Source organism: Leptodactylus fuscus, chromosome 1 (assembly GCF_031893055.1).
Source record: "Leptodactylus fuscus isolate aLepFus1 chromosome 1, aLepFus1.hap2, whole genome shotgun sequence".
Taxonomy (NCBI): domain Eukaryota; kingdom Metazoa; phylum Chordata; class Amphibia; order Anura; family Leptodactylidae; genus Leptodactylus; species Leptodactylus fuscus.
Genome location: NC_134265.1, coordinates 121181718 through 121202354, shown reverse-complemented (window position 1 = coordinate 121202354; position 20637 = coordinate 121181718). Strand labels below are relative to the sequence as shown.

The window sequence follows — 20637 nt, the reverse complement described above, 5'->3', positions numbered from 1 at the left end:
TTCTTTCTTTTCTGTTGGCAGTTTGGAGAACACATAGAAGTTGGGATAAATAATGTCTGGCTTTTCTAACTCTCTTAATTTTAGCATAGTGCTGAAAGCTAAAACACAGCCAATTCAATGAATTTCATGCCTTCTGAAGCACAAATACCACCCTGCGGCATATTTGCTGTCAGTTATAGCTGTCGCTGCAGACTAATTAATGATAAACCAGGCAGACAGTAACAGAATGTGTGTGAATATTTAGAACATTGGTCAATTAACATTTTGGGGCTAAAAGAAAAACAATCAAAGTTAACTAATTCTTGTTTTTTCTTGAACGTATGATGTAGCATAAAAACACAACATACACTGCTACCAGCATTCTAATAAAAAAAACAACCCCTAAATGCATCAATAAACAAAACCACAGTCAAGTGATGTGTGGAAGCGGAATCACACACCCTAAGCTTTTTTTAAAATGGGAAGGGGAGAGGAGGGAGGTAGATCTCTGGGCAATTCAGGGGCGGATCCAGAGCCGGGCAATCGCAAACAAAACGGTCCCGGTCGGCATGTCCCGATTTCAACTCAACTGAATACATAGGCATTTAAAGCAGGAGCTGTCACAGCTCAGCTCCTACTTTAACGCTGAGCTCCGGCATTTGTAGCCGCGATGTGAAGATGTCACATCGTGTCTACAATATGTGTATGAGTGAGAGAGCTGCGGGGGAGCGAGAGAAGGTGAGTGTTTTTTTTTTTTTGTTTTTTTTTTTGTGTGTGTGTTAAACAATTAGGTGGAAAATAATGCAGGGGGTCCATGAAACTGGGGGCAGATGAGGGAGGGGGGGGGAGAACGGCATGACACTACGGCAGATGAAGGGGGAGAGAACAGTATGACGCTGGGGCAGATGAACGGAGGGATAACGACATGACACTGGGGCAGATGGAGGGGGGGAGAGAACAGCATGACACTGGGGCAAATGAAGGGGGGGAGAACGGCATGACACTGGGGCAAATGAAGGGGGGGAGAACGGCATGACACTGGGGCAAATGAAGGGGGGGGAGAATGGCATGACACTGGGGCAGATGAAGGGGGGAGAACGGCATGATACTGGGGCAGATGAAGGGGGGAGAACGGCATGATACTGGGGCAGATGAAGGGGGGGGGAGAATGGCATGACATTGGGGCAGATGAAGGGGGGAGAACGGCATGACACTGGAGCAGATGAAGGGGGGAGAACGGCATGACACTGGGGCAGAGACGGGGGGACATGAAACTGGGCAGATGAAGGGGGAGAATGGCATGAAACTGGGGACAGAGAAAGAGGGGGGGGGACATGAAACTAGAGGTAGATGAAGGGTGTATATGAAAATGGGGGGGAGATGGAGGGGGGACATATAATTTACGGGTGACTGTAGGAGGATTATACTGTGTGGAATCACGTGAAAAATGAACAAGAATGGGAGGAGGCAACATAAAAGTGGGCAGGGCCTAATTTGCCGCTGCACGCGCCGCACGTTTTATTCCCTCTTTCTAGTCTTCAAAAGTTGGGAGGTACGGGTTAGAAGTGCGAGACCCCCTGGTAAGTAGGGCCCCGCCAAAGTCAATTGCCCAGGGCCCCGCAAACCCTGGATCCGCCACTGGGACAATCCATGATGTAATAGCTTCTGAGAATACTATGGCCAGGCTTGCAGCAGTCCTGAACAAATATCCTTTCCCAGCAGTCTGCTGTTTCAGGCTAATTGCTCTTCATCTCTGTCAAGTAAAGCACTGGTTTGGTTGGGACCAGTAACCAGTTCTTGGGATGTCACTGGGATATAAGCAAAACCAGACACCACCAGCTTCTCACAAGCCAAACCAGTGCTCTACTCTGCACTGATGAAGGTATTCAATCTGTCTACAGAGAAATACTGGTTTGTCTTACATCTTACCCTTCATTCACCTCTGCGTTCAGTATTTCGTTCGGGGAGTCCGCATGGGAACAGAATACCGAACGCATCTGCAAGCGGTGTGCATTAAAAGCACACGGACCCCATAGACTATAATGGGGTCCGTGTGCTTGCCGTGCGCTGCCTGCATGAATCATGCGGACAGGAAAGTAGATTGTGAAATACTTTCCTCTCCACATGTTCCCTGCAAAGATCTGGCGGCAAGCACACTGACCCCATTATAGCCCATGGGATCTGTGTGCTTTCACTCACCTGAAGGCTAATGTGAACCTAGCGTAACAGTGCAAAACCAGCTCTTTGTGGCAGGTTTGGGAAACAGTAAGCAATACCCCTATATAGTCAATATAAATATAGAAGATATAGCAAACAACCGCATAGTCCATTTAGTCTTCCCTTATATTATTTCTTTTATATCTAAGGATAGACCTGTGTTTATCCCAGGCATTTTTAAATTCACTTACTGTAGATTTCCCAACTACATCAGCTGGAAGTTTGTTCCAAACCTCAACTACTCTTTCAGTGAAAAAATATTTCCTTACCTTGCTACTGTTCATCCCTCCAACTAATTTCGGATGTATTTTTCATTAAAAAAAATTTTTTTCTACTGAACCTTTCTATACCTTTAACATATTTAACCCTTTCCCGACATCTGCCATAATAGTACAGCAGATGTCGGGTGTTTAAATATGGTGGCCACTCGGGAGCCCAGCAGCCGCCATAGCCGCCGGGTCTCTGTTGTTTTATACAGCAGAGACCCGTCGCTAATGCCCAAAATTAGTGCCTGCACCTTTTAACCTTTTAAACCTTTTTAACTTTTTAATTATTTGAATAAACTAAAGAAAAACAAAAAGTTATAGCCCTCCAAAAACGCAAAGAAATATGAAAATGTGTCCTGTGTGTGTGTGTGTATGTGTATGTGTATATATATATATATATATATATATATATATATATATATATATATATATATATATGTATATGTATATATGTCTGTGTGTTATACAATTCATGCCTGTAGAGGTAAGGAAATGAAAGAAATTTTCTGAGAGAAGTCCTCAGTAGTTGATACCTTTTTTTTATGGCTAACTCAAAAAGTTTTTTGATGACATATCGAGCTTTCGGGAATACTATAAAGGTCCCTTCATCAGGATGGTATAACACAATGTCTGAAGGTAGGCATATATATACAGAGAAATGGAGTGTTAGATGCAAAATAGATGGAAAACAGAACATAAACAGTTTTTAAAAAAAAAAAAAAAAAAACACATATATATCAGTTCGCAGGAAAGTTCTCTGGGTTTATGGCTTCTTTGATCAGTGACTGGTGTCTAGTGGTTATAAAAGGCCATAAAACCCTGGGCCCTGTTTAAACCTTGTTGGAGAATGCAAAGGGTCGTCATAAGTTTAAATTCCCATATGAGGCGATCTTTTCTGTCTCTGAAATTCCCCCTTAGTACCAGGATCTTCATATCCTGGGTCATATTATGATTTTGATTACAGAAGTGTTTTGGCACCGGGAGGTCCATTCTTTGCTCTCTAATCGTATGTCTGTGTGAGTTCATCCTCATCCTAAGTGACTGTCCTGTCTCACCTACATACAGGCTCTTAGGACACTTAGTACACAATATCAAATACACTACATTAGGTGTGCTGCAGGTGAAGTTACCTGGGATCTTGTAGTGTCGATCAGAGTTCGGGATCTTTATTTTGTCCGTAGTCAGTATGTGCGGGCAGGTTTTGCACCTCTTCTGTCCACATGGAAATGTTCCTTTGTTAGTTGGAGGTGACAGTGAGCTGCTAATAATCATATTCCTGAGGTTTGGTGGCTGTCTGTAACACAGGAGAGGGGGTTCTGGAAATATGGATTTTAGATGGTTGTCTTTTTGCAGTAGTGGATGTAATTTGCGTGTAATTCCTCTCAGCGTCTCCAGGTGGGGGTTATATGTGACAACCAGGGGCACCCGAGTGTTCTCCTGTTTGGTATTGTATTTTAATAACTCTGATCTTGGTGTTCTGGTGGCCCTGGTGATTTGGTTATCAATTGTTCTTGGATGGTAGCCCTGCCTCAAGAATGTGTTTTTGAGGCCCCCAATGTGCTTGTCTCTGTCCACCGGGTCTGAACATATGCGATGGTATCTGATGGCTTGGCTGTAGACAATGGATTTCTTTATGTGTTTCGGATGAAAGCTATCCCATCTTAGGTAGGTAGGGCAGTCAATCGGCTTCCGATACAGTGATGTCTCAATTTTGTTGTCCTGTATCTTGATGACTGTGTCTAGGAAGTTTATTTCTGAGAAGGAGTGATTGAGCGTCAGGTTGATGGTGGGATGGAACTGGTTGAATTGTTCATGGAAGGTTTTCAGCTGTTGTTCAGACCCAGTCCAAATGATTAGGATATCGTCAATGAAACGGTAGTAGGCCAGAGGCCTGGTGGTGCAGGTGGATAGGAAGTCACTCTCAAGCTTGGCCATGAAGAGATTAGCGTACTGTGGCGCCATTCTGCTCCCCATTGTGGTGCCAGTCTGCTGTAGGTAGATGCAGTCACCAAAAGAGAAGTAATTGTGGGTGAGGATGAATTTTGTGAGTTTCACCACAGCTTCAGCATTCATACCTTGTCTTTCCATGAAAAACTGGCAGGCGTTTACACCATCCTGGTGTGGGATGTTGGAGTACAAGGATTCTACATCCATGGTGGCCAGGATGGTTCCATCTGGAAGGGGACCTATATTAGATAGTTTATTTAATAGGTCTGTAGTATCCTGTAGGTAGCTGGCTGTATCTTTCACTAAAGGTTTGAGGATGCCCTCCACCCATCCAGAGATCTGTTCAGTAAGAGTCCCAACACATGAGATGATCGGTCTCCCTGGGTTCCCAGGTTTGTGCAGTTTTGGAAGCATATAAAAAGTCCCTGTCCTTGGACTTGCTGGTATGAGGCTGCTTAGGCCTTTGGCTCCATCAGATAGACCGGAGATCACCGTTTTTAGTTTTTTGGAGTATTCCACTGTGGGGTCTGAATCCAACTTGGAGTAGTAGTGTGTGTCAGTCAGTTGTCTGTGTGCTTCCTGTATGTAGTCTGATGTGTTCATCATGACTATAGCACCCCCCTTGTCCGCTGGTTTAATGATGATGTCGTTATTATTTCTCAGAGATTTTATGGCTCTTCTTTCCTGGGCACTGATGTTAGATGGCAGTGCTTTATTTGTATCCAGTATAGTTGATTTGACCATGTGTCTAAAACAGTCTATGTAATTATCAAGATGGATATTGCGTCCATTGGGAGGAGTCCAATCAGATGTCTCCTTTTTTACAAAGGTTGGACCCTCTGTATGAGTAGATTGGGTTCCCTCTGTGTCATCCGTGTCATGAAAATATTCCCTCAGGCGCAGTCTCCTGAAAAAATCCTCCATGTCACTGCACAGTTCTATTTTGTCCACGGTTTTTGACGGACAAAATGAGAGTCCCCTGGAGAGTACCCCAAATTCTGCTTCAGTGGGTTCATAAGTAGAGAGATTGATCACACAGTTCGGTGTTTCCAAATCTGAGTGTGAGTGATGGTCCCGTTTGTTAGGTATAGCTTTTGCTCTGTGTGTATTCTTATAGACTCCTGCAGCAAGTCTCAGTCTGTGGAGTTTCTTTTGTTTACTGTGAATTAGAGATGTCCGCAGTTTCTCGTAGTATTGTTGCAACATTCTCCTTGAGTTTTCTTCAATGTTGTTCCAATCTGTTTCAATCCCCATTTGGATTTTGCTCTTGACGCTGTACAAATGATGTATAAGATCGCCTCATATGGGAATTTAAACTTATGACGACCCTTTGCATTCTCCAACAAGGTTTAAACAGGGCCCAGGGTTTTATGGCCTTTTATAACCACTAGACACCACGTCACTGATCAAAGAAGCCATAAACCCAGAGAACTTTCCTGCGAACTGATATATATGTGTTTTTTTTAAAACTGTTTATGTTCTGTTTTCCATCTATTTTGCATCTAACACTCCATTTCTCTGTATATATATGCCTACCTTCAGACATTGTGTTATACCATCCTGATGAAGGGACCTTTATAGTAGTCCCGAAAGCTTGATATGTCATCAAAAAACTTTTTGAGTTAGCCACTAAAAAAAGGTATCAACTACTGAGGACTTCTCTCAGAAAATTTCTTTCATTTCATATCCACTGGCTAACACGGTACAAGGATATATATTTTTTCTTTTGTAGAGGTAAGATGACTTTTATATTACTGAATGGCAAGTGCTCACACATTTGTACTACGTTACTGACTTTAAAGATTATGTAAATATTATTGCTGACGATCTTCTGTAACAACTGTATTGTATAATGCTGCCCACTCGGTGATGCTCAAATTGCAATGCTTCCTACTCTGTTTTGTCTCTAGAGATTGTAGATACCGCCTGTGGCATTTCCGTTCACACAAATCATGAATGGGATGAGCCGCTCAATACTTGCTGCCCTTGTGGATAAGAAATATTAGCATTTAGATTGGGAAATCCTTGCTGACCAAGTCTTCCTATTCTGAATCACTAGTAGAAAAGGAACTTGGTAGCAGGTTATTTAGAAATCTTATCTGTTCAAGAAGGTGGATGATAATGATAATTATTTCTAGAGCATGTTTCATGTAGCCTGGCTCAAATAGAATTCTGCTGTTGGTTTCAGTTTGCAAAAAATAAATTATGTAGCAATATACAAGTGAACTATTAAGCCTAGCTCTTATGTTATAGTCATACATTTCTGTGACTGCCCCTTTCAATTGGAATACGGTTGTTTGGCAGCAAGTACGGATTTCTGCAAGCCCCGATGGACTGAATGGGACAGAAATGTCTGCAACAAATATGGTTTTATGTTGTAATGAGTGACATAGACGGCACATATGTGTGACTCATAATAAAGGCAAAGTACCCCCTCTTTAAATTCTATGGGTTTATGTATCGGGGTATAATAAAAAAATATCTATTCTTCAGAAGGTTTTAAAAATGAGGTAGAGACAAATTACAGTGCCGTTATTTAACTAACTCAAAATGCAGAAGCAGTGTGAGAAAAATTAAGTACACCCTTACTGCTTTCTTAGAAATATAAAAGGAAAGCAGGAGCCAGGTGCTGCTAACCAAATGCGCTTGATTCATTCATCAACAGCGAGTGTGACCACCTCTATAAAAGCAGAAGTTTTGCAGGTTGCAGGTCAGTAGCATTCTGGCGCATGTTAACTAATACCAAGGAGGAAAGACATCATCAATGAATTTAGAGAAACAATTGTTCACCCCAAAATTAGACAATGTAATGCCTATAGAAATTGCAAAAACATAAAAGCTACATATAATAATCTAAATGATAGATTGTAAGCATTCGCGGGCAGGGCCCTCTACTCCACTGTGCCCGTTGGTCACTGTTAGTATTATATCTACCTGTGTATTTTGTGTATTGTATGTAACCCCCAAATGTAAAGCACCATGGAATTAATGGTGCTATATAAATAAATAATAATAAATAATAATAATAAATGCCACAGTTAGCATGTTAACTATTCGTTATGACAATTAGAGTTGCCAGAAACCCTATTCTTTCTAAAAAGATCATGGCAACATAGATTGTTTGCAAGGCTTCATCCTCTTCTTCTGGCTTAGGTTTCAGACTTCTAGGCCTGGGTCAGAGCAGACTGCGCATGCGCACAGGCCATGAGAAAATAGCCGCTTACAATACTGTGGGCATACGCAGTCGGCTCTGCCCTAAGCCTGAAGCCTAGAAGTTTGACCGCCCGCTCCGGAAGAAGATGTGTGAAGAGGCTGTTCCTGAAGAAGATGGAGGTGGTTCTAGAGAGTTCTCTCGCAGCATTGGGGATGCCCCCAGTGCTGTTTGAGCGCTGGGCCCCCTCCCCTAGTGCTGTAAGAGAACTCATTTGCATACAGAAGAAAACCAGGTTTTCTACCGAACGGCGGTGCTGAGAAGACATCTAAAGGTAGGAGAAGAATGGCCTTTCTTAAGGCTATTCCGACGTGTTACTCAGAAAAAAAGTGTTTGAAAGATAGGATCCCTTTAACATCAGTTAGTGTCCATTAATGTCTGTTATGATAGTTGTCCACTTTTTTTTTTTTTATTTCTCAAAAGGACACATTCATAACAGAATTCAATGGTAGTGTGAGCCCTGCCTTACTTGTATTGTGCCATCATATTCTTATACTTTACAGACTTTGCTAGTTGCTATCCCATATAGGGCTCACAATCTATATTCCCTATGAGCATGTCTTTGTAATGTGGGAGGAAACCCAAGAAAACATGGCATGAACATACAAACTCCCTGTAGATGTTGTCCTTGGTCAGATTTGAACCAATGACATAAGATATAAAATAAATTGCTGATCGGTTGATGTCTGACCACTAAGACCACCACCCACTAGTCTGAGAACCTATTCTGTGAATGTAGCAGCAGGAAAAGCAGCTCTGAACCTGCTGTGGACAGATTCTCCCTGATCCCATTCACTTCAACAGGATCAGGTGTTGTTCACACTTGCATCCGTGTCCGCCCGCCGGGTCTCCGTCCTATTTCCCAGAGAAACTGGATAGGGGACGGCTTCCCGGGAATCATTTTTAAAACCCATTAATTTGAATGGGGTTTAAAAGCAAACCCCCGTTGTCTGTTTGCAGACTCTCCGCAGGGTAACGTTCTGCCTGTCCGACTTTTGTGTCTGGCCAAAAAAAACAAAAACGTTTCCCCACGGAGACGCTGCATACGGACACCAAGTTTGCTTTTAAAATTTAACTGACTGCTGAGAAGCCGCCCCCTATGTAGTTTCTCTGGGGAATAGGACAGAGACCCGGTGGGCGGACAGAGGCACATTGACAATAGTTAAGTGCTGTACTTAGGCTATCTCCAGGGATTCCATTGGAATGAATGGGAACTTCTCTGTCCATCAGTGGATTCAGCCAATCTTAAAATATGTTAAATATGATTTATGTTTGACGTAATCCCTTGTAATAAACAAGCATTACAGGCCAACCATGACAGACAGTAAACAATAATATAAAAACCTGTGTAGTATCTTTCCATCAAGGTTTTTATTGTCATAACCACCTCCTTTAACTATGTTTTAAATATGTATGGGGTAAAAAAGATCTGCAAATGATTAAAGCTGCAGTGTATAGTTGTCTAGGTACAAAAGAAAGGCAGCTAATCCTGTATTACATGTTATAGTGAATCCTGCTGGAAAACCCTGTAAATGAAAACATTTCCATGCCTTGTTAAACAGCCCAGCATCTGTACAGCTAATCCTGTTTGCCGATGGGATTTGTTGGAGCACTGGAAATATTAGAGGAGGCAGGAAACAAAGTAAGCAATTAAATGTAAGAGTCGTGATAATGAGAGAAAGGAGCCATGTCATTGTACTCCTTGCACGCACATACGTACCAGAGAAATGAGTGTCAGAAATATTTAGAGCACTTTAAAATCTTGCATCCTATAAAATACTACAAGTAGAATGTAAGTAGCAAATTGATGGGTGAGCAAGTTAAGTGTCAGTTTTAGGGGCAAGCTCTGTTTTTCTATTGTTGCATTATATGGGCACTGTCATTTCAACAGACTTTGTATAAATGAATAGTACAAGTGTCTTATCAAAGTCAAATAATAACCAGAAATAGTGTTACTCCTAGGGTACACAGACATGGCACCTCACAGGTACACTTTCATGATCACATAACTCACGTGGTGGACGTGGTGCAATTTGCTGCTACTTACAAGATTACTGAACATTTATTACATGAGGCGCTATGAGGCTATATTTGACGCTTCAATGCCAAAAAATTTCATAGATGACATCGTCACTTCATATAATTTTGTGAGACCCAATTATACTTAGAAGGGTAACTGCTCATTAAAATAAAGATTCATACAGGTACGTCATTGGTCATTAAGGGGTTAAACAGCTTTGGTGAATTTTGTGGATTGCAGTCATATGTGATATTATTTACATAGCCTCCATAAGCACAATATAGACGCCTTCTCTGAATGAATAAAGCTCCTCTGATGTCTTCTCATGCTGAATCCAAGGCTGATAAATGTTTCTATCTTGCTGACAGTAGAGTGTAGCAGGGCCTTTTTAATGCATTGGGGGGGCCCAGCGCAAACTTTTTGAAAGTGGGGCCCCCAATACTTCCCCAAAACTTAATTTCCCCTGCCTCCCTCAAACACTAATGTTACATTAAAGAAAAAAATGAATGTAAATACTCAAAGAACCGCATTCCCACAGACCTGCAGGCTCCAACTATAGTATAATGTCTTTGGCTTGGCGCTCATTGCGCTTCCCTGCCCCTGCCATAGACATTATCAGCCGAAGGCTGTATAATGGAGCATGGAGTAAATAGCTCCATGCTCCACTATAGTATTCAACTGCTATCTGTGTTCTAAGGGCACACATAGAGGTGAAATCACTGCCTGCTGCCCAGAACAGCAGGACAGAACCTGAAATGTGGGACTGTCCCGCTCAATCCAGGATGGATGAGGGGGCCCCTGCAACCATAGAGCCCGGTGCACCTATGGTTAAAGTGGCCCTAGAGTGGAGACTATGAAAATCCCTTTGGATGTAATTTTACTGGAGTAAAATGAACAATATATCTTTTGTAGCAAGACTTGGTAATAGGATTGCAGTCAACTACAATAGGCAGGCACACATCAGCTAAATTTGTGCCTGCAGACCACATCTGTTGCTCTTTAATCTGATCTCAGTTAGTGCAAATCACAGAGGGGAGGTGTTCCAAACACCTAATATTTTAATCACAGAAGGGAACCAATGTAGAGCTAAAACATATATAGTATAGTAGAATGTAGTCTGGTGAGATGAGACCAAAATTGAACTCTTTGGATGCCATAATACTCGCCCTGTTTGGATGACAAAAGGTACTGCATATAACTCCAAAAACACTGTACCAATAGTGAAGTTTGGAGGTGGGTACATCATGGTGTGGGCCATTATAAGAATTTTGCCAGCATACGGCACTGGCAAAATTCATATAATAGAAGGAAGGATGAATGAACAAATGCATTGAGACTTTCCTGAAAGAATCTGCCAATTACCAGGATGATGAAGATGAAATGAGGGTGGACATTTCAGCAAGACAATGATCCGAAACATACAGTCAAGGAAACTCTCAATTGGTTTCCGAGAAAGAAAATAAAATTGCTAGAAAGGCCCAGCCAATCGCCTGACCTGAATCCAGTAGAAAATCTATGGAAGGAAGTAAAGCTCATAAAAGGAGCTCACAGACTTGTCAGACTTTGAAGAGTGTTTTATGTGAAAGAATAGGCCAAAATCACACCTGAGCAGTGGCTGTGACTAGTTTCTCCATACAAGAGGCGTCTTAACTCTGTCATCACCAACAAAGGCTTTTGTGCAAATTATTAAATACATTTCAGTAAGCCTGTACCATGCTATTTTTCCACTGTGTCATTTCTCTTTATTACATATCAAATCAAACAAGCTTTATTGGCACGTCCAAATAGATATTTGGCATTGCCAAAGCTAGTAAAGTGTGTGTGGGGGGGGAGGAGTTGGATTCGGAGTGTTGCCTTTGGGGGTGGGGTGGGTGGTTTGGGGTATAAGGCAAGAAATCCCACTTATTAAACCTGACAGGGCACACAGGGTGAAGTGAACCATTTCCGGTGACTACCTCTTGAAGATCATCAAGAGAATGCCAAGAGTGTGTAAAAGCAGTAATCAAAGCAAAAGGTGGCTACTTTGAAGAACCTAGAATACAAGACATACTTTCAGTTGTTTCACACTATTTTTTTAAGTATATAATTCCACATGTGTTTAATTCATAGTTTTGATGCCTTCAGTGTGAATCTACAATTTTCATAGTCATGAAAATACAGAAAACTCTTTGAATGAGAAGATGTGTCCAAACTTTTGGTCTGTACTGTGTGTGTGTGTGTGTGTGTGTGTATATGTAGATATATATATATGTCAGGGTCTGGGGTTGCTAGGTGGGGTGGCATAGACACAAAAGTCCAGTTTCTTTAGTCCAAAACAAAGGTAGAGTTTATTTTCACTCAAAAAGGTAGTGCAGCAGCAAAAGGAAACAATACAAAAATAAATACCTGCCCGGCTAGGCTCTAACTAAACATAGAATAGGTTTCCTCACCTAGAATAACAGAATCATTAGATCAGTAGAATCATTCAGGACACAGCTCCAAAAATATGACCTCTCTGTTGGCTCTGCAACCAAGCTCTGCCCACAGTCTGCTGCTGGACCCGACTTCTTAAGCTCCCTTGGTGAGCAGACTCTCTGCAGCTGAATTGCTACCGGAATATCCCCAAAGTGTGGACTGGAGGGGGGTGGAATGACAGGTCCCACTACCAACCTACCTGCCATTCCTAAAAATCCAGCCCAATACTGAGCATTTACCGAAATGCTCAGCAGATGAAAGTTGTCTGCTAAGAACAAACATTCCTTCTGGAGTTTTCTCATCTCACCCACCTTAGTAGTCTGGGCGAGATTTACACCCCCTCCATTACCTGACCAGCCATCGGCTTACTAATATATATATATATAATATGTGTGTGTGTGTGTGTGTGTGTGTGTGTGTGTGTGTGTGTGTATATATATATATATATATATATATATATATTTTTTTTTTTTTTTTTTTCCACACTCTAGCTACTGGTTAATATATATATGATATTTTGTATATATTTATATACTATATATAACCAGTAGCTAGAGTCAGTAGATGTGATTACTTATGCAAAGATGTTATCTGTAAAGATAAAATTCTATAAGATTTCATTTTAGCAAATTAAATCCGATTTCTTTATGAAGCTTGACTGAAAATAATTTTGATAGCTTGATATTCTATACCGTATATTACATTGTTCAGTTGCTGGCCATGCACTTTTGCTCCTACCTGATATACCAACATGGGTTGAAATATACTTAATGTTCACATTTATTAAAAAGCCCTCTGGCTTAGATTTCAGAACAGTCCTATTAAATTAATATTTTCTCTTTGCATTGATCTATAAATACCTCAGAATGAATTAGGCACTGATTCACGAATTCACCACATGCTTTTGGATCTCCATCTGTTATGGTCTCTGGATCCCTGACCACGGACTGGCCCCGGACTGATAACTTCTCAGTATGGTACAGGAAAAACATATATAAAAACAAACAATAATAAGTATGAGCAGTTGCGACTTCTAGTGTGGATCCTCCTACACCCTGCCTCGCACAACTAGAAGTAGCCGTGGGCCCGACTAACTTGCCTGAAGGGGCACGAGCACAGCCGGAGAAGTAGCTAACCTGCAAAGGGAAATAGAGCCCCTGCCTAGCTTCACGTTTACGAAGGAGAGGCAGATACAGAACAAGCCCCCCACGGATGTCCAGACTTGGACTAACGGTGAACGTGAGTACACAAAAGCATAGGAAGAGAATAAACGTGAAACACAGAATAACTGAACTAAGCAAGGGATAGGAAAAAACAGAACTTAGGATCACACACAAAAAACCCCTACCAAAATTCCAAACTTCCAAACAGAAAAATACCTAGGGCTCGCTGCGCCCGGAACACTATGTCTGGATACAAGCTCAATACTTAGCGAACCAGTCCTGTGTGAACAGGAGCAAGAAACTGGATGGGCCAGGATGCAGATGGTAGCAGCTTTCAGACAACAGACATTCACTAGGAACAGACGTTTAAGACCGGCATCAGATAGCATGTGCAACAACCTTATATAGTAAGGAGAAGGCCTCGAACCATGGCCTGTAAAGTATTCAGCACTGCAGAGAACTTAACCCCTTCAGAGGCCAAGACACACCAGGCACTGATCCACCAGGCCACTCACCACGTGATCCACGCCCAAGTGCCAGAGCAGAAACTGCATGTCTGGTGTGAACACTCCCCTGCCGTGCATCAGGTGGTTCATGCGCTGAATGCCGTCCGGACACTCTGCGCCTGAACCTAACAGGCCGAGACTGCTGAGACCGGGTCATAACACCATCATAACGTGAAGGCAGAGGTAAATGCAGACTGGGCACAAATGCTGCAGTATGTGGAATAACTAGAGCTGGTGTTGCATGTTGTGGTTTGACTGAAGTAAGTGCTGCAAGGTTGTCCAAAGGGGTAGCAGTTATATGCATAACTTGAAATATCGCCTGGGATCTGTCATGCACTCATTCCTCTCTTCGCACTTCCTTAAGACCTGGTATTTGGTGTGCTCCAGCGGGAGAGTGGCTAGAGTCCCTGGCCCTCTTAGTCCTTACTTTCGCAATCCTATACTCCCCCCCCCCCTTCCCCCAGGTTGCTCTGTAGATAGATTCCTTTGCTTCCGAAGTGGAAATGACGTTAGACTTAGGCAGGTCGCTGGGTATATGCCGCTTCCTCCGTTGGTCCAGCTGCACGCTTCTCATTCGCATCTTTATCTATCCTGGCTGGAGTACAGTCAACTTACGTCCTTTCTGCGGAAATTCTCTTTGTCCCCTCTTCTTTCCTTGAGTCCGTCCTTTCCCACTCTGACTCTTCCCTGTGTGCACTCTCAGTTCTTTACAGAATTCTTCTCTAGGATGCTACTCCCGGGTCACCCTCTTATACAGGCCCCTGGGAGTCAGACCTTCACGCAAATCTTCTCCCTGCCGAATGGAATAAGTCTTTCCTGTTGTCTCTTCTCACCTTCCATCAGTCTCCATTCTCAGCAGCTTCCTCTTTCTGTGCAATATTGCACTGTCCTGTAGTAGCCAAAATAGCTCCATCCACACAAAAATCTGATCACATGTTCATGACGTCATCAAAGGTCCTTTAGTCCACTATGATTTAGTATCTACCTTTTACCCTACCCTAACAAAGTTTGTTAACAGCAAAACACTTTAGGAGAATAGCAGGATAAACTGTAATCTATCTGGTACAGCAGAACAGCAGAGTAAAATCAGGACTGTCCCACCGGATCCTGGATGGTTGGGAGCTCTGCCTGTACAGCGAGCTCACACGGGCCGGTCAGAGATAGAGTTTTGGCCCGCAGGCCATACAATGCCCAGGTCTGCTCTATCCTGTTTATACGTTTAATTTCCAATATGACTTCTGCTCGTACTTCTTGCAGAAGTTCTCAACTAATTCAGCTGTAGTTGAGTATGTTACTGGAGGGGATGATAAGGGTTACAGAGATGTAGTGGGGTCCTTCACAGTGTGGAACCGTGTGGATGCACTTATCCTGAATGTTGCCAAAATCAGGGAAATGGTATTTGACTTTGGGGAGGTGAGGGAGGTTGATTCTCCAATCAAAATTGAGTACCAGGAGGATGAGAGAACTAGGTCCTTTAAATCCTTGTGAATTTTTCAGGACGACAAACTTGACTGGAGGCTGAACACTGACAAAGTATACAAGATGGGGACTACTAGAATGGGTTTTTTTCTCCAGCAACTGAGGTCCTTTGAAGTATATAATGAACTGCTGGATACCTTCTACCAGCTGGTGTTAGAGAACATTTTGTTTTTACATTGCTTCAGCATGGGGTGGTAACATTAGGACAGGGGACATAAAAAAGTTGGATAAGCTGATCAAAAGAACAGGTTCAATAGCAGGGCATAAATTCGATGAATAGAAGTCTATCAGGAGGCTGAAGTCCCTGTGGAAGCTTAAAGGGGTCGTCTGGGCAAAAAAATCTTTTTTTTTTTTTTTTTTTTTTTTTTTTTATAAATAGAAAGGTCTATTAGTGCTAGTAATGGGTTGATAAATACACCCATATACCTTTAGCAGTTTTTGGAGTGATTTCTAAGTGTCTCTGGTTGCTGCTGGCATTCTCTCCCTTTGTTTACGAGGTGATAGCTTCCTGCTGTGCAGCTTCCTATGTAGTGTCTACATTAACTACCTCTGACTCAGGCCCCACTCCTCTCTCACTCCTTTACAAAACCCTCCATCTCACTAAGCCTAGCCCCTCCCTCTCATGCCCATTAATAGCCCCTCCCACCTTCACTATCTTACTGTATCAATCCCGCCCATTACTATCCCCTCCACCCTCCTCCTCCTTCCTGGCTAACCTATTCTGCCCACTACAAGAAGACAGGGAGGAGGGGATGGGGGGGGGGTTTCCTATTATCAGTAGATTTGCTAGATATTCAATCCATATGTACTATATTTGTACGTTGTACCCTGCTACTATATTGTACTTGTATCCTGCTAATATTTTGTTTGGCTGTGTCCTACTGGAGCTGGTGGAAAACCTAAATTCCCTATGAGGATCAATAAAGTTTCTATTCTATTCTACTCTATTCTAGAGAATATTTGAATGTTACACCCAGACTGCAATCTGTGGTCAGGGTCAGAGTCCAGTTGCTGTAAAAGTTCTAGTTAAAAACAGGGAGAGGCATAGACAAGCAGAGGTCAACGCAGTAATATGGATAAGACAAGTGTGTCAATGGTCAGCAAGGGTTTGGTACACCAGTGTAATCAATAGAGGGATAGACAAAAGCATAGTTATTACTTATTCAAAGTTAGAACACCAGTTGTAATGGTGGGGAAGTCCACGAAGAAGCCGACCATAACACATTGGCTCACATGTCCCTCTTTGTCAGATATTGTATCTTAAGAGGAAGTGCCCTTATAAGCATTTTAAGACATTCCAACCTACTTTGTGGATCAGGCTGTAAAGGGGAAGGGGAAAATAAAAGGGGCACATCTTAATGTTTGTATTGTTATCTTTGTGTGTCTGGATGATGTGGTTGCAGATCTGTCCTAACCTTCTTTGAGATGTATGTATATATATATATCTAAAAGAAAAATAATTGCAGCAGCACCAGCAAATCTGGGGATCATTCCACAAATTGCACGGCAGGAACCCCTCTCCAGGCAAAAGGGTTTGCAATAGAAAAAAACAATCCTGTCTGTCAGCAACTTGTATGGATGGAAAATGTCCTTTTATTGGAAAAAGCAGTACACCACGTATCGGTCCACACTGGGACCTTTATCAAGTGCACTTGAGAAAGGTCCCAGTGTGGACCGATACATGGTGTACTGCTTTTTCCAATAAAAGGACATTTTCCATCCATACAGGGTGCTGACAGACCGGATTGTTTTTTATATATAATATTTTGTATCAGTTTGATTAAGATAAGGATTAGAGATGAGCTCTGTGAACAGAAAAATAAGTCTAGTTATGGGTTTGGAAGACAGAGAATCAAAAATTAAAATAAAAAAATGCAGTGCAAATGGGTTAATGTAATATATTGAAGGGCTAATATGGCAGAGCAGTTCTTCTCTGTGGCTGATAGAGGGCCGTGTTGTGAGATACTGTAGTCATGTCCTCGTCATTGAATGATAGTTTATAGTGACTCGTCTGTGTTGTTTAAGACAAATGGAGGTGTTTTGGAATGTTGAACTGTCAACCCACCACTTGTGATAATGTTACTCTTGGCACAATTCTAGTTCTTTTATGTTTGGGTTGACTAAACTGTGGAATTGCTCATTGTAGCACTTGACAAATAAAACAAATTTATGAATGATTCACATACTGAAGTTTTTCTCAGATTCATAATTTTCTAAACTGATGTACAACTAAGATGTGGGTGTCAGCATCTGTTAAAGGTATAACTGAGAGTTTATAAAATTACCCAAATAAACACAATCTGAACATATGGAATTAATATTGTTTTTTATTGAAGTTTTGAAACAAGCAGGCGTCATTTCTGCTGCTCATTATTTTTTTTTGTACTTAATAGATTTACATTACATAAAAAGTGCACACAACTGATACTACAGGGGCAATTTACTAGGCTAAATGTGTCCGCTTACATGGTGCATATCACATTTAATATGTGTTTTAAGCTGGGGCCTCATGTTGCAAAAATGCAGCGTTTAACAGTATCTGCGAAGAGGATGGGATTCTGGCTAATCCCATCCACACATGGGGTGAGAAAAAAAATTTGCAATGGAAAAGCTGTGTTTTCAAAAACGCTCACGTTTAATTATGCTTGCTGAAATGCTGGCGTTTTCTGCGTAGGTATAATAGGGGCAGAAAGTCCGCAAAGGAAAACTCTGCAAGATCACAATGAAAAACACTGCAGAAAAAAATGCAATGCGTTACTGCTCATTTTTTTCTGCAGCGTTTTTTTTGCTACGTTGATCCTTAGGTTCATGCATTTTTTTCCACCCTGTCTGACAAGGGTGCAGGTTGAATTGGATTTGGTTTATTGAAAAACAATGACAGTCTGTGCTGCAATTGCACCAATATACTGGCACAAAATAAAACAACTATTGAACATTAGAAATTTAAAGAACTGATCTTAAGGCCAGGGGCCCTCAGTGGTAATGCTACAATTTCCAAAACCATTGCATTTTTGAAAGCCGCAGCATGTCAATTATACCTACGGAAACATGGGCAGTTTTCCCATAGGTAAAATTAAAGCAGAAAGTCCTCAGAGGAAAACTCTGCAGACTTTCTGTGAAAAGCACTGTGCAAAAAACCGCCATGCATTTCTGATGCGTTTTTTTCCCACATCTCTTTTTCACTGCGGCCCGCTATGTGGGCTCTTAGCCTAAAGATACTCCAGATCTATAATCCAGAATCAGACACTGACAAATCTTTCTATTGTGTGTTTGAAATCCAGAATTAGACTGGATTAGTAAATGTGCCCCCGTGTGAACAAGAAAGGAAAAGTATTACCTGCAAAGTCCAAATATTTGATACATACTGTATATTCATACAACTTCCTGAAAGTTTTCCTTTGTGTAATTACAGCTGCAGTGGAAGCATGTGTTCTTCATGGTCTCAGGCGGAGGGCTGCTGGGTTTCTGCGCAGCAACAAAATTGCTGCATTATTTATGAAGGTTGGAAAAAGCTTTCCTCTTGCAGAAGAGTTGTGCAGGAAGGTACAGGATCTTGAACAGCTGTTAGAGAGCAAGTAAGAAATTTCCCTTTCCAGATAATGCTTCACTACGCTTATAATTTTTTAGCAAATATAAATAAAAGGAACAATATTGCTTTCACTGTGCTTTGAGAAAGTTAAAAGTAAGTATCTCCTAAATTGTGATAATAAACTGTCAAGTTAAAGATTGCTACATCTGTGCATTTCATAAAAATAAAATGGCTCATTCAGCCATTCTGCTGGTGCCAAATTCGGACCTTCCTATCAGCATGGTGGCACAGAAATAAGGATTTATTTGACCAGGCTTTGTTTTTCCACTGCTCGGTGATCCAATTTTTGTCCACTGGAATCTTTCATTTTTGCTTCTCATAGACAGAAATTACACTCAAGCTTGTTGTCTAGTGTTATAGCCCAACCATGTTATGTACAATGAGCTGTTTGTGAAGATATGTAGCACCAGTGTTATGTTTGGCTACAATTTGCTTGCCTGTAAAAGGCATAAAAGCTAAGATGAATTCCAGTCTGGTATCGGGGATCAGACCCCTTAGGGGGATTAAAAAGCTTTGGAAGATATTTTAAAAAATGTGTAAAAAGAAAAAAAAAAATCAAATCACCCCCTTTCCCTAGATGAGATATAAAAAAAATAAACCAAAAAAAAATTAAATATATTAGGCATTACCACATTTGGGAATGCCAGAACGATTAAAATTTAAGTGTGTTTATTCACTACAGTGAACACATAAACATAAAAAAGTAATCAAAGGCTAAGGCCCCCCGTTGCGGCAATGCAGCTGTTTTGTTGCAGATTTTGTTGTGGTTTTTTTGAGCCAAAGTCAAGAATGGCTACAAAAGGAATGGGAAATATATAGGAAGTTCCTGTACTTCTATCTTCTGCTCAATCCATTCCTGGCTTTGGCTCAAAAAAGCGCAACAAAATCTGCAACAAAAAACCTGCATTTCTGCAATGTGGGGCCTCAAACAAAAGGTGCAAAACACCAGTGTTCGTTCACTCCCCTCTCCACTCCCCCCCCCCAAAAAAAAAAAGTTTGAATTAAAACGTGATCAAAAGGGATCTTATTATTAAAACGCAATTTTTTGTGACTAACACGTAGGAATAGTCTTAAGAATGGCTACTCTTCTCCTACCATTAGATGTCTTCTCTGTGCCGCCGTTCGGTAGAAATCCCTGTTTTTGTTGGCATGCAAATGAGTTCTCTCGCAGAACTGGGGGCGGGCCCCAGCGCTCAAACAGCACTGGGGGCGTCCCCAATGATGCGAGAGAACTCTCCAACGCCGCCTCCATCTTCTTCAGGAACGGCCTCTTCACGCGTCTTCTCCGCACTGCTGTTTGGTAGAAATCCCGGCTTTCGTGAAGAAGACGTGTGAATATGTCGTTCCTAAAGAAGATGAAGGTGGAGACGCCCCTAGTGCTGTTTGACGCTGGGGCCTGCTCCCAGTTCTGCGAGAGAAGTCATTTGCATACCAACGAAAACTGGGATTTCTACCGAACGGCGGCGCAGAAGAGAGGAGGAGAGGAGAAGACATCTATAAGGTAGGAGAAGAATAGCCTTTCTGAAGGCTATTCCTACGTGTTAGTCACAAAACATTGCATTTCAATGATAGGATCCCTTTGATAAAACCATCAGCTCAATGCTCTTAAAAAAAAAAAAAAAAAAAAAAAAAAAAAAAAAAGCCCTAACACAGTTCTGTAGATGGAAATATAAAAAGGTTATAAGAGTCAGAATATTGTAACATTTTATTTTGAAAAATGTTTAATTTTTTTTTCTTCAAGATATTAAAACATTACAAAAGCTATAATTTGGTATTGCTGTAATCATACCAATCCACATAATAAAG

The 20637-nt window shown here is 41.6% G+C and overlaps 1 protein-coding gene across 1 annotated transcript in view; it reads left to right on the top strand.

Moving 5' to 3' along the window:
* The window catches only part of SGSM1 (small G protein signaling modulator 1), a 132151-nt gene that overhangs the window by 51691 nt on the left and 59823 nt on the right, over window positions 1-20637 (top strand). The window contains exon 4 of the mRNA XM_075276576.1: window positions 18655-18817. Within this exon, the coding sequence (XP_075132677.1) occupies window positions 18655-18817 (163 nt within the window). The remainder of the gene's footprint in view (window positions 1-18654; window positions 18818-20637) is intronic.